Source organism: Ceratotherium simum, chromosome 22 (assembly GCF_057802395.1).
Source record: "Ceratotherium simum simum isolate JZ-2026a chromosome 22, ASM5780239v1, whole genome shotgun sequence".
Classification (NCBI taxonomy): domain Eukaryota; kingdom Metazoa; phylum Chordata; class Mammalia; order Perissodactyla; family Rhinocerotidae; genus Ceratotherium; species Ceratotherium simum.
The window spans coordinates 21,066,922-21,084,621 of NC_141921.1; the positions used below are offsets into that span (position 1 = coordinate 21,066,922).

The following is a 17,700-nucleotide window of genomic DNA, read 5'->3' on the forward strand; positions in this document are numbered from 1 at the left end:
AATCAACATGATAGGAAGTCTCTGAACAGAGACTGAAGGACTCAGGAATGCTGTGAAAAAGTGTTTCTCAGAGTGGGATTGGTAGAGTCATCTGTAGCACTTCTGGCAGCATAGGTTCTTGGGCCTCCCCCAAGCCTACTGAGTCAGTGTCCTCTGGGAGTGGCAGCTGACACTGCATTTTTATATAAGCACCCCAAAGCCTGTCACCAAGTTCTTCTGGTAATGGCAGAGTTGCCCTTATCAGACCAACCCTCCCATAGAAAACAACTACAAATGCTGGGCAAAATATAAAAACAACTACTGAGAGGCACCAGAGAGCAACCCAAACAGGCAGAGGTAACACTGGGAAGAAGGGCCCACGTGGGAGATAGCAAAGGCCTGGATAAGCTGTCAGATTTGAGGGCTTATCCACCTCAGGGCCAGCCCTGGCTGACACCAAACAGGGTGGCCAAAACTCAGTAAACACTCAGTCTTACAGGCGTGGATAACCAGAGGACAGAGTTCAGGGCTCCCACAGCACGTAGCCCCTGGAAAGTGCCTGGGACGCCTGGCAAAGAAAGAGCCACGAAGAGGAGCCCCAAGTTCTGTGTATAAACTCTGTCCAGCTCTCTTGTTGACCCCTGAACCGTGGACGTGGGGGGCAGACCCTGTGCAGCCCAGCTGAGGCTAAAGATCTGGACAAAGATTAGAGCTGCCGTCCAGTGCGAGGAAGACAGTTGGGGTTGGAGCACAGCCACGTCAACAGAATATTGAAGCAAACAAACACTCTTCCAAGAAGTGTAACAGAATCCAGAGCCTTTTTAACCACAGTTTACATCAGGAAGAGAGAGGCTGCTCTGTCCTGGGTGTCAAATTACATATTGTGTCCTTGTCACCCAGCATTTATCCCAGAATTGGAAATAGTCTCATTTTTACTCTTTCAAACAAGGCTACAATTCCTTGAAGTAGTAGGATTAATTTTGCCTTGTTTTACTTTGCTTGCTTTAAAAAAATTATGAATTAAATCATAAAATCAAATGATAAATTTTTATGAGATCGTCATTTTACGGGTTTCTGGGCAGCCACATGTGTACGTGTGCCCTAGAAGTGACCTTTGGTTTGCTCAGATCTTTTGTTAAAGGAGGATTGAAGCAGCTAGGGAATGGCCCGCTGAGCCTCTTGGCTCTGGGCTTCAGGATCCAGCCTGGTCCCAGACAGCTCCCAGTGTTCTTTGCTCCAGGCCCCAGAGGCCTGTTCTTGTCTCCTCTGGGAGCTGCTCCCACTCATTCTGCCCCCAGGGTTTTTGCCCTGAAGCCTGGCGGTGGCTGAGTCATAGTACCCTCAGCCCTTTGCTTTTTTTTTTTTTTAACTAGAAAAACCTTTTTATTGAGGTATAATATACACACAGAATAGTACACCTATCATAAATATATACAGCTTGATGAATCATCACTGTTCATCAAATCCATGTAACCAACACCCAAATCAAGAAACAGAACATTCCCAGCACCCCAGAAGCCCCCCTGATGCCCCCTGACAGCTATTACCTCTCCCTAAGGATAACCCCTCTCCTGACTTCTAACAACCTAAGACGAGTTTTGCCTGTTTTTGGGCTTTGTATAATTGGAATCATGTGGTATGTACTCGTTTGTGCTGGCTTCTTTCTTGCCACATTATGTTTAAGAAATTAATCCATATTTTTGCATATAGTAATGGATCATTCATTCTCATTGTTGAACAGTGTTACACTAAATGAATATACCACAATTTGTTCTTTCTACATCCCTTGGGTATTTGGATAGTTTCTAGCTTGGAGCCATTACAAATAGTGCTGCTATGAACATTCTTGTACATAATCTTTTAGAGTCACACAGGCTCATTCCTTTTTAATAATGTTACTGCTGATAATTTGTAAACAGGCAGAACAGAAAAACAACCACGAGGAAGTTGCAAAGCTTATAGCTTAGTGGTGGTTGTTAGCCTGCTTTTTTCCATACTGAGTTGCACCTCTTTCTTGAGTTATCAAATGGTGGTTTATAATCAGCATTTTAAGAACATCAACAGAGTAGAAAGTGTCAGAAGACATTGCACATAGTATATAGATATAAGTTCTGTTTCGTAGACTTTTGTTTCAGTTATACATATATATGTAATATGAAGTATATATGTACACATATATATAATGTAAAATGTATTTCTTACTTTGTGTCACATTGAAAAGTTTGAAGGCTACTGTCTTGGCCCGTGATTGTTAACTCCCTCAGGACTGGAAGCCTCGCATAGATTGCTGCCTTCAGCTTCTCTCATCCTGGCAGAGATTCACTCAACTCGCCTCGCATTCTTCCAGTTGATGGAATCATGCTAGAATAATTGGCCCCTCTTGGCTCGTATGGGCAGTTTCATCTCTGAGCCCCTCTAAGTTAGTGGACAGTTCCACTCACCACACTTTTGCCGCTTCCCCACCCCCAGAGTGTTCCTTCTCCCTCCCAGAAGCAGAATTATTGCAAAGTAGTCTTTAAATGCAAGTTAGCACTGGGGCAAAATCTAGCCTGAAGTTAGGTTTTGTTTGGTCTATACAGTGCTTTTCAATTGTTTTCAGTAACTTGATTTTATTTATTTATTTATTTATTCATTCATTCATTCATTCATTCCAAAATGTCTACCTTTATTGCCTTTTTTTTTAATTGATGTTTTAATAGTTTTTAACATTGTGAAATTTGGGGTTGTACATTTTTGTTTGTCCATCACCATATATATGTCTCCCTTCACCCCTCGTGCCCACCCCCTACCCCCATTGCCCCTGGTAACCACAATACAGTTTTCTCTGTCCATGTGTTGGTTTATATTCCACATATGAGTGAGATCATACAGTGTTTGTCTTTCTCTTTCTGGCTTACTTCACTTAACATAATGCCCTCCAGGCCCATCCATGTTGTTGCAAATGGGACAATTTTGTCTTTTTTTATGGCTGAGTAGTATTCCATGGTATATATAAAACACATTTTCTTGATCCAGTCGTCAGTCGAGGGACACTTAGGTTGCTTCCACTTCTTGGCTATGGTGAATAATGCTGCAATGAACATAGGGGTGCATAAGCTTCTTTGGATTGTTGATTTCAGGTTCGTTGGATAGATTCCCAGTAGTGGGATGGCTGGATCGTAGGGCATCTCTATTTTTAATTCTTTGAGGAATCTCCATACCGTTTTCCATAGAGGCTGCACCAGTTTGCATTCCCACCAGCTGTGTATGAGGGTTCCTGTTTCTCCACATCCTCTCCAACATTTGTTGTTTTTTGTCTTGGTGATTATAGCCATTCTAACAGGCGTGAGGTGATATCTTAGTGTTGTTTTGATTTGCATTTCCCTGATGATTAATGATGTTGAACATCTTTTCATGTGCCTATTGGCCACCTGTATATCTTCTTTGGAGAAGTGTCTGTTCATTTCCTCTGCCCATTTTTTGATGGGGTTGTTTGTTTTCTTGTTGTTCAGTTGTGCGAGTTCTTTATATATTATGGAGATCAACCCCTTGTCAGATGTATGTTTTGCAAATATTCTCTCCAAGCTGGTGGGTTGTCTGTTCATCTTGATTCTGGTTTTGTTTGTCTTGTAGAAGCTCTTTAATCTGATAAAGTCCCACTTGTTTATTTTTTCTTTAGTTTCCCTAGTCTGGGTAGGCATGTCATCCGAAAAGATTCCTTTATGACCAACGTCAAATAGTGTGTTGCCTATATTTTCTTCTATGAGTTTTATAGTTTCAGGTCTCACCTTCAGGTCTTTGATCCATTTTGAGTTAATTTTTGTGTATGGCGAAAGAAGGTGGTCTACTTTCATTCTTTTGCATGTAGCTATCCAGTTTTCCTAGCACCATTTATTGAAGAGACTTTCCTTTCTCCACTGTATGTCCTTAGCTCCTTTATCGAAGATTAGCTGCCCATAGATATGAGGTGTTATTTCTGGACTTTCAATTCTGTTCCATTGATCTGTGTGTCTGTTTTTGTACCAGTACCATGCTGTTTTAATTACTATCGCTTTGTAGTATGTTTTGAAGTCAGGGATTGCGATGCCTCCAGCTTTGTTCTTCTTTTTCAGGATTGCTTTAGCTATACGGGGTCTTTTGTTGCCCCATGTGAATGTTAGTATTCTTTGTTCTATTTCTGTGAAGAATGTCCATGGGATTCTGATTGGGATTGCATTGAATCTGTAGAGTGCTTTAGGTAGTATGGACATTTTAACTATGTTTATTCTTCCAATCCAAGTGCATGGAATGTTTTTCCATTTCTTTATGTCATCATTGATTTTGCTCAGTAATGTCTTATAGTTTTCATTGTATAGGTCTTTCACTTCCTTGGTTAAATTTACTCCTAGATATTTTATTCTTTTTGTTGCAATTGTAAATGGGATTGTCTTCTTGAGTCCTCTTTCTGTTAGTTCGTTGTTGGTATATAGAAATGCAACTGATTTCTGTAAGTTGATTTTGTACCCTGCCAGTTGGCTGTAGTTGTTGATTATTTGTAATAGTTTTCTGATGGATTCTTTAGGGTTTTCTATATATAAGATGATGTCATCTGCAAACAGCGAGATCAGTAACTTGATTTTAATTATGAATCAGAAGATTTCACATAAAAATCCAACTTTTGGATGGTTCTTGAGCTCTGGTAACCCCTAGCTTGCATAGCCACATGGCAGCCTCCACTGAAGCCGTTTAGAGGACTGGGGCACATGCTCTCTGGTTCGCCAGTCTCCCTGTTCCCACCTCCCTTGCTTCCCTTATTTCTGTTACTGGCCTGGACTCCTGGAGGCGGCTAGTCACTCGTCACTCTTGCCCTACAAAATGCAGGGCTGGAGGTGGACTGGAGGTGGCCTGCAGAGAAGAGAACCGCTATTCCTCCGCCCCCAACTGAAGGGAAGCCAGGAAGGGGTCGTTTTATTTGGTGCCCATCAGGAGTCAGACCCTCAGGGCATTATGAATTTTGTTTTTGGTTTCACATTTTATCTTTTTTTAAATGCCTCTGACCATTTCTTAATTTTAAGTTACAAAGAAATTTGCAGTGACAAACAAGAGTGAATATAAGGTGATCACTATTATCCATCATTATAAGTTTCTTTATATTATTTGATTCGTTACCATGTGTATTAAAATATCATAGGTGTTATGTAATGACCTTGAAAGATATTCACAATGTATTATTATTACATGAGAAATACAAATTGCCGGTAATGGATATTATACAATCCCATTTTTATGTAAGATTTGGTATTTAGAGTAGGGATTGGCAAACTGTTTTGGAAGGGGCCAGATAGTAAATATTTTTGGCTCTGTGGACCACATGGTCTCTGTCACAACTCCTCAACTCTGCCGTTGTAGCCGCGGAGGCAGCCTAGACAGTAAGTGAATGAGCATGCCTCTGTCCCAGGAAAGCTTTAGTCACAAAAACAGACATTCAGCCTGCAAGTCACCGTTTGCCGGCTCCTGTTTTATAGTATTTGAGGGCCCAAATCTTCAGTGTCTGAGGTTTAGGGAAATGTATGTCACCTTGGAAAAGAAGTTAGAAATAAGAAGCATATCAAAAGATCATTCTAGTTCTGCTGCTCTGACCGTGTTCTCTCATGGTGAAGAACTGCCTCAGGGTGGCGAGTCTCACATCTTTGTCTCTGTCCTTCAGACACAGGGCCAGGATCTCAGCACAATTTCACCAGCAAGCATCTTTGAATCAATGTTCCAGAATTCAGATGATACGGCCATTCAGGAAGATCCTCAACAGACAGGTTTGTTATATGGACTCTTCCTGCTCAGCTCTCAGCAGTGGGGAAGGGAATTCACACTTGTTGACAGGCTGAATGACAGGCACGGCGAAATGTTATTTCCATTCCTTTGAGTGAAGTGTACATTCAGGGAGGAGTCAGAAAAGTATGGGCCTTTCAGTTCAAGGCCGTATTTTCCCCCACTTCCCTCAAAAAGGGTCTACTTAAGGGTCTACTTTCCCTAGACCCTCAAAGGAAGAGGGTCTCCTTTTCCAAAAGCCCTTGTTGGCTTTAAAAAATGAGAGGAGTTGTGAGCTCTCTCTTCTTCTGAAGTGATACCCTGTCCGTGAGTGGGTAGGATCCACAGACTGAGCATCAGAAGCATAGATCATACTGTGTTTGAATGAAAATCTGTCCCTAAAGCTTCACAGTAGTCAGTGTGTTCACTGGTCATGCCAAAAAAGGATGTCCAGTCTCTTTTCCAGAAAAGCCTTAAGACACATTTTTCTATGGTCAGACCTGTACTAGCTCTTCACGTGTAGAAACTGAGGTTGATCGTGAAGCCTGGGACTTTGCCCAGAGGGGTCATTGAATGAAAAGCAGAAAACCAGCCTTCTGGCAGTGAAGGAATTGGCTCTAACAGACTTCAGCTGTCTTTGGTTTAGCCCGTAATGACTGTGTTTTTGTGGCTCATATAAGGCTTGGGACATGTATATATATTTCTATTTCTTTTTCTTACCAGCTGCCTTGATTGAAAGTTTTAATGGTGATGCTGAGTCAGTCAGTGATGTTCCACCATCCACAGGAAATTCAGCATCTTTATCTCTTCCACTTGTACTGCAGCCTGGCATCTCCGAGCCACCCCAGCCTCTACTACCAGCCTCAGCACCGTCTGCTCCTCCGCCTGCTCCCTCCTTAGGAACTGGTTCCCAGCAAGCTGCATTTGGCAACCCCCCTGCTCTCTTACAACCTCCAGAAGTGCCTGTTCTCCACAGCACACAGTTTGCTTCTAATCATCAAGAGTTTCTTCCGCACCCTCAGGCACCTCAACCCATCGTACCAGGACTTTCTGTTGTTGCTGGGGCTTCTGCATCAGCAGCAGCAGTGGCATCAGCCGTGGCAGCACCACCCCAACCACAGAGTACTACTGAGCCCCTGCCAGCCATGGTCCAGACTCTGCCCCTGGGTGCCAACTCTGTCCTGACGAATAATCCCACTATAACCATCACCCCGACTCCCAACACGGCTATCCTGCAGTCCAGCCTAGTCATGGGAGAACAGAACTTACAATGGCTATTAAATGGTGCCACCAGTTCACCGCAAAACCAAGAACAAATTGTAAGTATTACGTAGAAACGGATCCAGCAGGGGCAAGTGTATTTACATAGGTGACATGTTCAGAGGCTTTTACTTCAAAAAGGAAAATGGCTATCATATCCACCCTGAAACATGTAATTCTATGTCTGAGTCATTTTCCCCATAATCGAGTGGTCTCAACCCAGGGAATGCTGTGGTCGATACCTACAATAGGGAGGTAGAGAAACAACCTTCGAGTTTACCCAGCAGTGGGCGCTTGAACAGATGTTCCACCTGCAGTGTAACCCCATCGTCGAGGACAGGAGAGCCACCGACAGACTCCAGAGGCCCAGGAACGTTTCAGGAAAGCGGCTGTTCTCCAAGGCAGAGTCAGACGACATGAGGGACTGACGTGACCCCTCAGATGGAGCCAGACAGCAGTGGCCAAGGCAGAGAAATAGTCTGTGCTCCCAGAGCCCACCGTAGAGCCATTTTCTACAAAAGCATTTGGTCTGGATGACTAAGGAAATGACTTGGTCATTCAATTAAATATATTTTGAGGGCCTGGCATTCACCAGATACCACGTGGGATACTCTTGGGGATACAGAAGAATGAGAACCGGGATCTCTTTTTCACGAAAACTTACTTTCTAGCTAAAGAGGCTAAAAGGCCTAAAAGAACGTTAATATATCCAGTAGGTAAGGTGCCAAATAATAATACCAGTAGTAAAAAAATAATAATAGCTACGATTTAGTGAGCCCTTACTCTGTGTAAGGGTTTACTGTGCTAACTAAGCACTTTTTACAACTGAGGATCTAACATGTGCCACTCATTACCTTATGTACATTATTTTTTTTATTTTATTTATTTATTTTTTTGTGTATGAGGAAGATCAGCCCTGAGCTAACATCCGTGCTGATCTTCCTCTTTTTGCTGAGGAAGACCGGCTCTGAGCTAACATCTATTGCCAATCCTCCTCCTTTTTTTTCCCCAAAGCCCCCGTAGATAGTTGTATGTCATAGTTGCACATCCTTCTAGTTGCTGTATGTGCGGCGCGGCCTCAGCATGGCTGGAGAAGCGGTGCATCGGTGCACGCCTGGGATCCGACCCCTGGGCTGCCAGTAGCAGAGCATGCGCACTTAACCACTAAGCCACGGGGCCAGCCCCATTATTTTTAGATTTTATTGAACAGATAGCATAGAGAATTTCCCTATACTCTCTGCCCGTGCTCCGCCCCCCACCCTGTTTCCCCTAATATTAACATCTTGCATCAGTGTGGTACATTTGTTACCATTGATGAATCAAGTTTGGTACATTATTATTAACTAAAGTCCATAGTTGACATTAGAGTCCACTCTTTGTGTGGTATGGTTCTATGGGTTTGACAAATGCATGAAGTCAAGTGTCTACCATTACAGTATTCACAATAGTTTCACCACCCTAAAAATCCCATATACTTCACTTATACATCCCTTCTCCCTGCCCCCTCTTCCCTAGCAACCACTGATCTTTTTACTGTTTCTATGTGTCTGTATCTCTAGATGTCATCCACTGTGCTGAGTACTTTTTAATGCATTACTTTTTAATCACAGCAGTTCTAGGAGGTAGGTATGATTTTACCACTGGAGAGTGGAGGCTCAGAGAAGTTGTGAGTAGCCCAGGGTCACACAGCTTATAAGTGGCAGACCGACCCCAGAGCCTCTGCTTTTGACTATTACATTGTGCTGCCAGATGAGGGGTTCAGAGAGTAAGTGCTTATTGGGTGGCCATACAGGTCAGGTGAGACTCGAGGTATGCGTCAGAATTAGATGGAGAAGAGGAAGGACTAACTAGGAGTGTCTGGGTGGATATAGGACGCTATCACACAAACTGGAAAGGTGGTTTTGGGCTAAATAGTGAGCTAAATAGTTAGAGCACTCACATTCCATACATGGGGCGCCGACCGTCTCTGGAGGCAGCCTCGTTCCATTTGCAGATGGCCAGAGTCACTGGAGAGGGCTTGCCAGTGTTGTGACCCAATCTGCCTCCATGTAGTTGTCGTTTTTTTCTGGATCTGCCCTGGGGAGCTGCGTGGAACAAGTATCATTCCTTTTCCATGCAATTCATTTTCATTTATGTAAATATGGGTCTCATTTCTCCCTCATTTTATAGCCTCATCTCCTATAACTTAGCCAGAAGCTTTCACAAGTTCCTCCTAGACTCATCTTAGAGGGACTTTTTTTTTTCCCTTAAAAGGATAAAAGACAAAGCCCTTTTAAGATAAGACTTGAAGAAAGCAGAAGGCTTGTAGCCAGTTTAATAGGAAGTACACTAAAATGATAGGGCTGATTTCTGGGCATGACTTTACAGTCCTACTTAGTCATAATACTAATAGCTCATGTTTGCTGAGTGCTCACTGTGCGCCCAGGGCTCTGCGTGCGTCATCTCATTTCACCCTCTCTGGGGTCCTTTGAAGGTTCTTTGCTTATCGTCCCTATTTTTACAGATGAGGAAGCTGAGACTTTGCAAGGTCAAAGCATGTTTCCTGACGTCTACAACTAATATGCAGCAGAGCTTGGACTCAAGTCCAGGTGTGCTGAGTTCACGGCCCCCACTTGAACAACTACCTGGTGCAGCTTATAGCACACTGCCCAGGGCCTTCACAGGGCTGTTCTGCCTGTGAGAGGAAGTCCTAGCCTGTCCTTAGCATGCAGCTTAATCCTTGAGGGGAAAAAAGAACTTTGCAGCCTCACAGAAGTATAGGGAGGTGGTAGGGGGTGGAGAGCTTAGAGGGGAAGCCAGCCCTGGGGCTCCCTCCGAGAAGACCATCAGCTTGAGAAAAGCAACCTTGTAGGAGCCTTTGGGCACACAAAAGCTCCTGCATTAGGCAGCTGGGAGACAGCCAAGTAGTAGGGGACAAAGCTGGCTACGTTGTCAGCACTGAATGTCAAACAGTGTGGAGACCTCATGTCAGCACAAACAAAACATCACTCAGTGCAAAAATCCCTGAACACTGAGGGTTTTCTGTCCTCTTGGATGACCATTATAACTGGGGAGGCTTCCGGTCCTGGGAGATCCGCCATGTTACTGTGGCCATAAATGTGATGTTTTTCTGTTTTTTCCCAGCAGCAATCATCTAAAGTTGAGAAGGTGTTTTTTACCACTGCAGTACCAGTAGCCAGTAGCACAGGTATGTAATTCTACGTTAGCTTTAGAAGCAAGTCAACTCTCTGGGCCCCTTGAGGCACAGTTAATTGTTGCTTTGCCCCAGTTTTTGAAACTTTAAATTTGTCACATCGTATTGTTTATTTATTAGAGTATTTCATATTCTTACTACTATGGGAAGTTAGTGTACTTATAGCATAAAGACCACATTTAACATTCTTTAACTACTACAGTAGTCCCCTCCTAGCCATGGGGAATACGTTCCAAGACCCTCAGTGGATGTCTGAAACTGCAGATAGTACTGAACCCTATATATACTATGTGTTTTCCTACACATACATTACCTATGATAAAGTTTAATTTATATATTAGGCACAGTAAGAGATTAACAACAATAACTAATAATAAAATAGAACAATTATAACAATATATGGTAATAAAAGTTACGTGAATGTGGTCTCTCTCAAAATATCTTATTGTACTCATCCTCCTTCTTGTGATGATGTGAGATGATCAAATGCCTATGTGTTGAGGGGCAGGGAGGTGAATGACGTAGACATTGGGATGTAGTGTGACGACACGTCAGAAGGAGGAAGGAGGGTCATCTCTTTGCAGACCGCGAAAGCGAAACTGCAGATCAGGAGAGACTACTGTAATGGTTCTTTCCCTTTCAGATATAGCTTTTAAATGTAGCCAGAAAAAAGTTCGAATCACAGTTAATGCTAAAGAGGGCAACTGTTAATTCACCGGACTCTTTTCTAATTACAGTATTGAAGAAATAGCATCTGGGCCAGAGACTCTTATAGAGCTAAAAGATCCTTTTTTTCAAACTCTTTATTTTATAGATTAAGAAACTGGGGCTGTGAAAGATTAAATGACTCTCCAAAGTCATAAGTGAGTTTGTGGCAGAGCCAAAGCCCTAGTCCTCAGGCCTCATGACTCCTTCTCTGTTCTCCTGCCCCTTGGTCTCTAGCTATTTTTGAGACACACAAAGCCTGTCTGAATTCAGAGTTTTCATATACACAACACTCCTACACACAACAAAAGAGAGAGAATGTGTGTGCACACGAGGCTGGCTTGTTAAAGGAGATTTACCCACACCTACTGTGTGTCAGAGACGGGCTATAACGATGAGCGGGATGTCCTAAAGGGGCTCAGAGTCTCTTGGGCAGGCAGAACTAAACACGTCCTGTACAGCGTGGAGAGAGGTGTGGAAGGAATACAGTAGCTGTGCATGCGCCCGGAGGCTCACGTGCCAGCTGCCCTCAGCCCAGCTCTCGGTATAAGCCTGCTGGAAACACTCCCTGGAGGCATCAGGAGAGGAGAGGCAGGAGCTAGGTCTTGAGAGATAAGAGTAAGCTCTCCAGAGGAACAGCCGGTGTCTGAGGAGTTTAGGCAGAAGGAAGAGCCCACAGGCCCAGAGGTGTGAAGAACGTGTCAGGAAAAGGGAGGTGTCCTCCGTGGCTGGCATGGAGGGTGCCCGGGAGAAGGCTGGAAATATAGGGTGCATCTAGACGGCGTGTGTGGCTTTGTAAGGAAGAGGGACTTTGTCTTGGAGGGGATGGGGAGTGTCAGAGGCCTCCTGAGGAGGAACGTGGTCCACTTTAAAGCAGAACAAAGCCCAGAGCATGGCATCCACCCCTTCCCACCGTTCCTCCATGGCACTCAGCTCTCTCCTAGTCCATAACCCCCGCCCCTCCTGCCCCTGCCCTGTGGCTGGCTACTTGAAGAGCGGTCTCTCTTGCCTCTCTCGCAGGGAGCTCGGTACAGCAGATTGGCCTCAGTGTTCCTGTGATCATCATCAAACAAGAGGAGGCATGTCAGTGTCAGTGTGCGTGCCGGGACTCTGCCAAGGAGCGGGCGGCCAGCAGGAGAAAGGGCTGTTCTTCCCCACTCCCTCCAGAGCCAAGCCCCCAGCCTCCTGATGGGCCTGGCCCGAAGCTACCGCCACAGACGTTTTCCCCACCGCCTGTCCCTCTGTCGTCATCCTCCACCATACCTTCTTCCTGTGAGCAAAGCAGACCAGCAGAGACTCCTTCAGACCCTCAGACAGAAACGTTAAGTGCCATGGATATGTCCGAGTTTCTGTCCCTCCAGAGCCTGGACACCCCGTCCCATCTGATTCCCATTGAAGCACTACTGCAGGGGGAGGAGGAGACGGGCCTGACCGGCAGCTTCTCCAAGTGAAAGGCCTGCGTGTGCTCACCTCCGCAGAGAGAGGCCACGCAGGAAGCGTGAGGTGCGATGCTACCAGCATAGGGTCAGCAGTTGGAAGGATGAAGAAATCTACTGTTTGAAATCCTCATTTTTCAGACGTATTTTCTTTATTCATATCCCAGGAGCATCCATTTTAAGGAACTGATCTTTGGGGAAAAAAAAACAAAAACAACAAAACAAAAAAAAAGCTAAGTTATAAATGAACTGTTTGGCTGCACTGTATGTCACTTTTGCTTATTGTCATGTGAACTTGGAAATTAAGGTTACTCGTATGCATAAAAATTCTCAATGAAAGGGTGTGGTTTCCATCAATCAGATGCTGCCCATCACTTGCACTGGGGTCTTTGTGGTTTGGGCAGTAGAGTTCAGTGTGTTGGGCGTTGCTCCTCCCTGTGTGTCTTTTGAGTGTGAGGCTGAAGCTTGCTTGGAAGGCCAGACCCTCGCTCCATCAGAGAGGGAAGTGGCAGAGGCAGGTCAGACCCCTGTGAGCCAGACAGGGATTGGGTAAGATGGCTTTGTTGTTTGCGCTTGGTGTTGTGGAGCTCAGGGGGGCTATGGCGGGGGTCGTCCTGCAGCCAGCTTCAGCACACAGGGGCAGCTGAAAGCCAGGCCCGAGCCTGTGGGGACGCTCGGGTTCTGCAGGGGCCCGAGGCAAGTTGTTGACTGCTGTCTATGGATGGCAGGTGTGCAGAGCCGGCTCTAGCGGCATCATCAGAGTCTTTGCCTTCCTGGTTCTCTCTCTCAGTTGGTTGCTGGGGCTTGCAGATCGCGGTGAATTTTTCTTGGGAAACATCCCTGTTTTGTCCTAGAGTGGACATGTGGCTTATGGCCAGCTGCTGGTCGGTGGTCTGCCTTCCTTTAATGGTATTTTCCTTCTCAGAGCAGGAGAGCTGCATTTTGCTTCTCAGGAGAAGGTGCGGCTTTAAGGGAGTTTTTTTTAAGGTGCATGTAATTGGCAGGCCAAGTGTGCTGGTTCCAGGTTCAGCAGGCTTTTGATTGCCCCCTCCCATCTCTGCCTCTCACCTCTCTGGATTTTGCATACAGCCTAGTACAGTGCAAAGAAGGATGTGACTTGCTCAGCTTAGTCATATGATTTCTAAACAAAAACAAAAAAACAACACAAAACGATGATCTTCTACTCAGGGTAAAACAAAACAAAAAATTCCCTTTCGACCAAAAAGCCTGAAATGTTGCAATAAGTTATCTCATTTGGAATGTTTCATTAAGTTGTGTTATAGGGGAAAAAAATTTTCTTTTTGATTTGTGTATAGAATTATATCCATCTGTCTGCCTTTGGCTCCAAGTCATTGCCTCTTAAAATAAAACATAAACTCCAGTCCACACTAAAATGGAAAGTTTCTCTCAACTGGCTCTATTAATGTAGTCATGAGTGCTCAGCAAACTCACTGAGCTCAGAGAGAGGCATGGGCCGGGCCTAGACTAGCCTCTGCCTCCCGAGAGTCCCTTGCCGGCCTTGAGGAGCAAGCTTCCACAAGCAAGGCTGTTCTTCTGAGTCAACCATGTCAGTCAGGCAGAGAACAGCCATAATCTTCCCTTCCTTTTCCACTCCGTAATGTAAAGAGATCTGCGTTTATCACACTCGAGTTCTCTGAGCCATTCCTCAGGGCCAGCCAAGACAGTACCCAGAGCAGATCGTTTGCCTGGGAGCACGTGGCCCTGCCTTTGACAGGATGTTGGGACACACTTGGACAGGAGGGCGGTGGTGGTAAATGTTCCTGCCATGTGGAGAAATGGGCTTAACCACAGGCAGCTGGTGGTTCCTCATTCCAGGAGTCTAGTCAGGAGAGTTGATTTCTTTTTGACCTTCTGTACTCCCTTCCCCAAAAGGCTGATGGCTTCTGGTGACCATTGACCTCAGCAGAGGTTGATAAGGCACGAGGAATCTTCTGTTACCACAGTGGATTAGTCTTCCTGGAAAATGAGCAGCTGAGCGTGGGTGGTCCTTGGCTGTCTCTGGGCCTGCACCCATGGGGAGCTTTGAGGTAGGACCGTTGCTGTCTTCTCTCCAACTTCTGAGAGAGAGCAGTGTGATGGGATCCAGAAGCTAGCATACATGTGAGGGCAGGAATGGCCTCCCCACATACCCATCCTAGGTGCACCTGGGATTCGGTTCCTGGGTGCTGAGGTGGGAAACAGGAGCCCAGGGAAGACCATTGGAAGGCCGTGGTTTAAATATTGCTTCTTTCTGGTTAGCCAGGGCTGTGCTTGTGTTGGGCTCACCCAGGTTAGGGGCTTTTCCGCTCTCCAAAGATTGGGAGTGATGAAGCATCTTAAAAGAGTGTCAGGCTGACAGATTTTTCTAGTTGAAGTATCTACCTTTTGAGGGTGGCTCAAGATTACAAGGGGGACTGTCGGATCCAATCAGCTTTTGAAAAATCAGGAATGTGCTTAAAATGCTCGTGAGTAGTTGTGAAGAGCAGGTCTGTTCCACAGGGTCGGCAGTCTTTCCTTACCTTCCTCCTTCAGTGCTCTTTCCCTCCCCATCTCCTTCTATAAGTCTGGCCTCTAGTACCAAGGACCTTGGAGAAGAGAGGGCCGCTGGCTTAACTGGAGCCAGAAAGAGCCTTCATGGAGAGCATGGTTTCCCAAACCCAGGAATGAACCTGGGGTGAGGTTAGGGAAGGTCTGCAGACTTCTAGCGGGTGCCATCAAGCCTTTTTTCTTCCCATGGTAACCTTAACCATTTTCACCCTGTAGATTTATACTTCCAGCTCCCACTAGCATCTCCAGTTATGCTGCCCCTTTACAGGGTGCAGGTCAGCACCAGGATTTGGAGTTCATGGGCTTGGAGCTGGTAGGAAACCTTGGCTGGCACTGCCAAACTGCCTTAGTGAATTTGGCCCTTCCCAGGCAGGTGGGTGGGGCGTTGAGGGAAAGTGGTCCTGCCTTTCCTGACAGGGTCTGGCCAACTTCATGGGGGCATCACTAGTTTGGTGACAAGAGTTGGTGTCATTTATTGAATTCCACCCCTCCCCGCCTTTAGAAGGAGATCATGGTACAAAGCCCAGGAGGGGCCTTAAGGTGTGAAGACCTCTCTGGGTAGAAGCAAGGGACTTTTCTTCACCACCTCTGGAGAGTCAATAGATTGGAGAGTTTTACCTTCAGGGTCAAGGCAGTGGACTGACGGGGATAATGATAATGGAGGGTAGGATGGGTTTTCCTGAGAGACTTTGTATAATGCTGAATGTGTCCAGAGGGACAAGTTTGCAGAACCTCATATTGGTATATTAAAGAAATAATAAAGTAAAAAAGCACTTTAGGTTATTTTATCTTTAACCCAATTGCTGCAATTTCTTTTGTGTATATATATACATATATACTTTCCACAAAGTTTTATTTTTTGCTCAGAATAAAAAGTTAAATTGCAGTGTGAAAAGAAAAGCACTTACCTTGGTGCAATATGTGTAGCTTGACAGTCGTTGTCCCATGTGGCCCAGGTCTGGCCGCATTTTTCTGCTCATCAGCCCTGTACTGTGAGGCTGTCTATAGGGAAACACTATTATGCATTCTCAGCAACTGCTCAATCTATGCAAGCCTTCCCTGTGTGCCCGAGGGCGCCCCTCAGGCTCTCTGAAGAACTCTGCGGGTCCTGTTTTCTTCTGCTGACTGTTGAGGCCCTTTGTCATCACTTCTTAGTCCCTTGCCATCTTTCCCCTCTTCACCGTTACGAAGTGATACCTGAAGGAAGGAACAGGTTGTTCCTAGGGAGAAACCTGGCACCTTCTAGACTTTTATATTTGTAATCACGTCCATTGTCCTTAATCTTAAAGACTTCTCCAGAGTCACTGAAACCATTGATTTGTGGAACTGCAACAATATTGCTAAAGAGTTGACACTTTTCCACCAATCAGAAATATGTTTGGGGAGGTGGTCTTGGTAGTGGGGGGCGGCAACACGGGCCATTTCCACACTGCTCCCCATTCCAGCCCCTTGGCTCTTTAAGCAAAAAGGCCTCTAGGCTTCATTAAATCCAGTGAACAAAGCTGTTAATAATCTGATTTATCAACTTTCTTCCTTCCCCTTCACTCCTCTCTTGTTCCCCCCACCCCATTTTATCTTCAATTCTCAGGCTACAATAGAAGAGAACTTTTAAAGTATACTTCAGCCAAAGCAGAAAGATTTCCATAGATCCAATATGCAAATGGTTCTGCTGTGACATAGATTGGAAATTGTCCATTCTTTAATACTGGGGGATGGGGGGGCCAACAAAACCGAATTATGCATATTTCTGATTGGTAGTCCAGCCTGTTTCTTCTTGAGTACTTTTGGGGGAGAGGGAAAGGGTCCCGGGTTTCTTCTCATGCCCTTCGGGGAAGCTGGCATTTCTCACTGTTACTCCTGTTCAAGAGAGGGCTTCTCAGTCTGCACTGAAAAATGCAAATTAAACTGGATCTTTATGTCAATGTGTACATAGTACAAGCTTTTTTACTGGAAGCAAAGTTTAAACCCACACACTGCCCTTTTGGTGGTGTGCCTGCTGGGCCAAAAATTGGGTGATAATGTAGTGTCACTTTCTCAGCTCAATGCAGTTTCTACTCTTTGTTATGGGAAAACTTTTCATAAAACCTTTTTTCACCAAAACCCAGGGGTGTTTTTTGCAATATCCTTGTTATCCTCTTAGTGGTGCCAAGTCAGAGGCCTCTCTTGCTCTTCTCCCGGGTCCTCAGGCCTCCCGGGGGCACTGTTTGACTCAACAGTCTACATCTTTTGTTGTGTTTCGGAGAACGTGGGGTGAGGGTTGGAGTTCAAGGTGGCTGTTCCCTTTCCCTGTGAACTCTTCTTAGTACCTGTTTGGGGAAGGTGGCTGGAAACAGGTTTTTGCTGAATCTCTGGCTCAGATCTTCTGGCCAGGAAAGGCAAGACCCACGAGAGCCTTCTTTGTTCACACACTATCATTGGCTGGAGGTCTTGGTCAGTTTTTTAAATCCCAAATAGTTCTATTTGGATTATGTAAAAGCCTATCCAATTTATTTAAGATTGAAACATGGGAACAACGGACTTCCACTGAGCGATGTGAAAACGTTACAGGTTCAGTACTTCCAAAGGAAGAAACCTCCAAACCCAAAAAAGAGTAAATATGAATTTGTATTTTTGAAGAATGTGAAATAATGGTGTTTGCTTAATTGCTCATTTTGTATAAACTTAATATTGTACTTTAAAATATCTGCTAAGAAGTGAAAATTTAACTTTTTGGAATTGAAAAAGCAATATTAAATACTAATGAAATCCTAATTAAATGCTTATTTAAATCTGGTAGTGTCTGTGGCATTTCTTCCCAACCCTGCCCATGGTTGATGG

At 45.0% G+C, this 17,700-nt stretch overlaps 1 protein-coding gene across 2 annotated transcripts in view; it reads left to right on the forward strand.

Moving 5' to 3' along the window:
* The window catches only part of MTF1 (metal regulatory transcription factor 1), a 42,392-nt gene extending 24,746 nt beyond the window's left edge, over positions 1-17,646 (forward strand). Inside the window, exons 8-11 of one of the 2 annotated variants that reach the window (XM_004425978.3) lie at positions 5,645-5,747; positions 6,466-7,061; positions 10,126-10,189; positions 11,921-17,646. In XM_004425978.3, coding sequence (XP_004426035.1) covers positions 5,645-5,747; positions 6,466-7,061; positions 10,126-10,189; positions 11,921-12,351 — 1,194 coding nt within the window. In that variant the 3' untranslated portion in view covers positions 12,352-17,646. The remainder of the gene's footprint in view (positions 1-5,644; positions 5,748-6,465; positions 7,062-10,125; positions 10,190-11,920) is intronic. The other variant, XM_014784168.2, reaches the window with a different exon arrangement.
* The last annotated feature ends 54 nt before the right edge of the window (positions 17,647-17,700 follow it).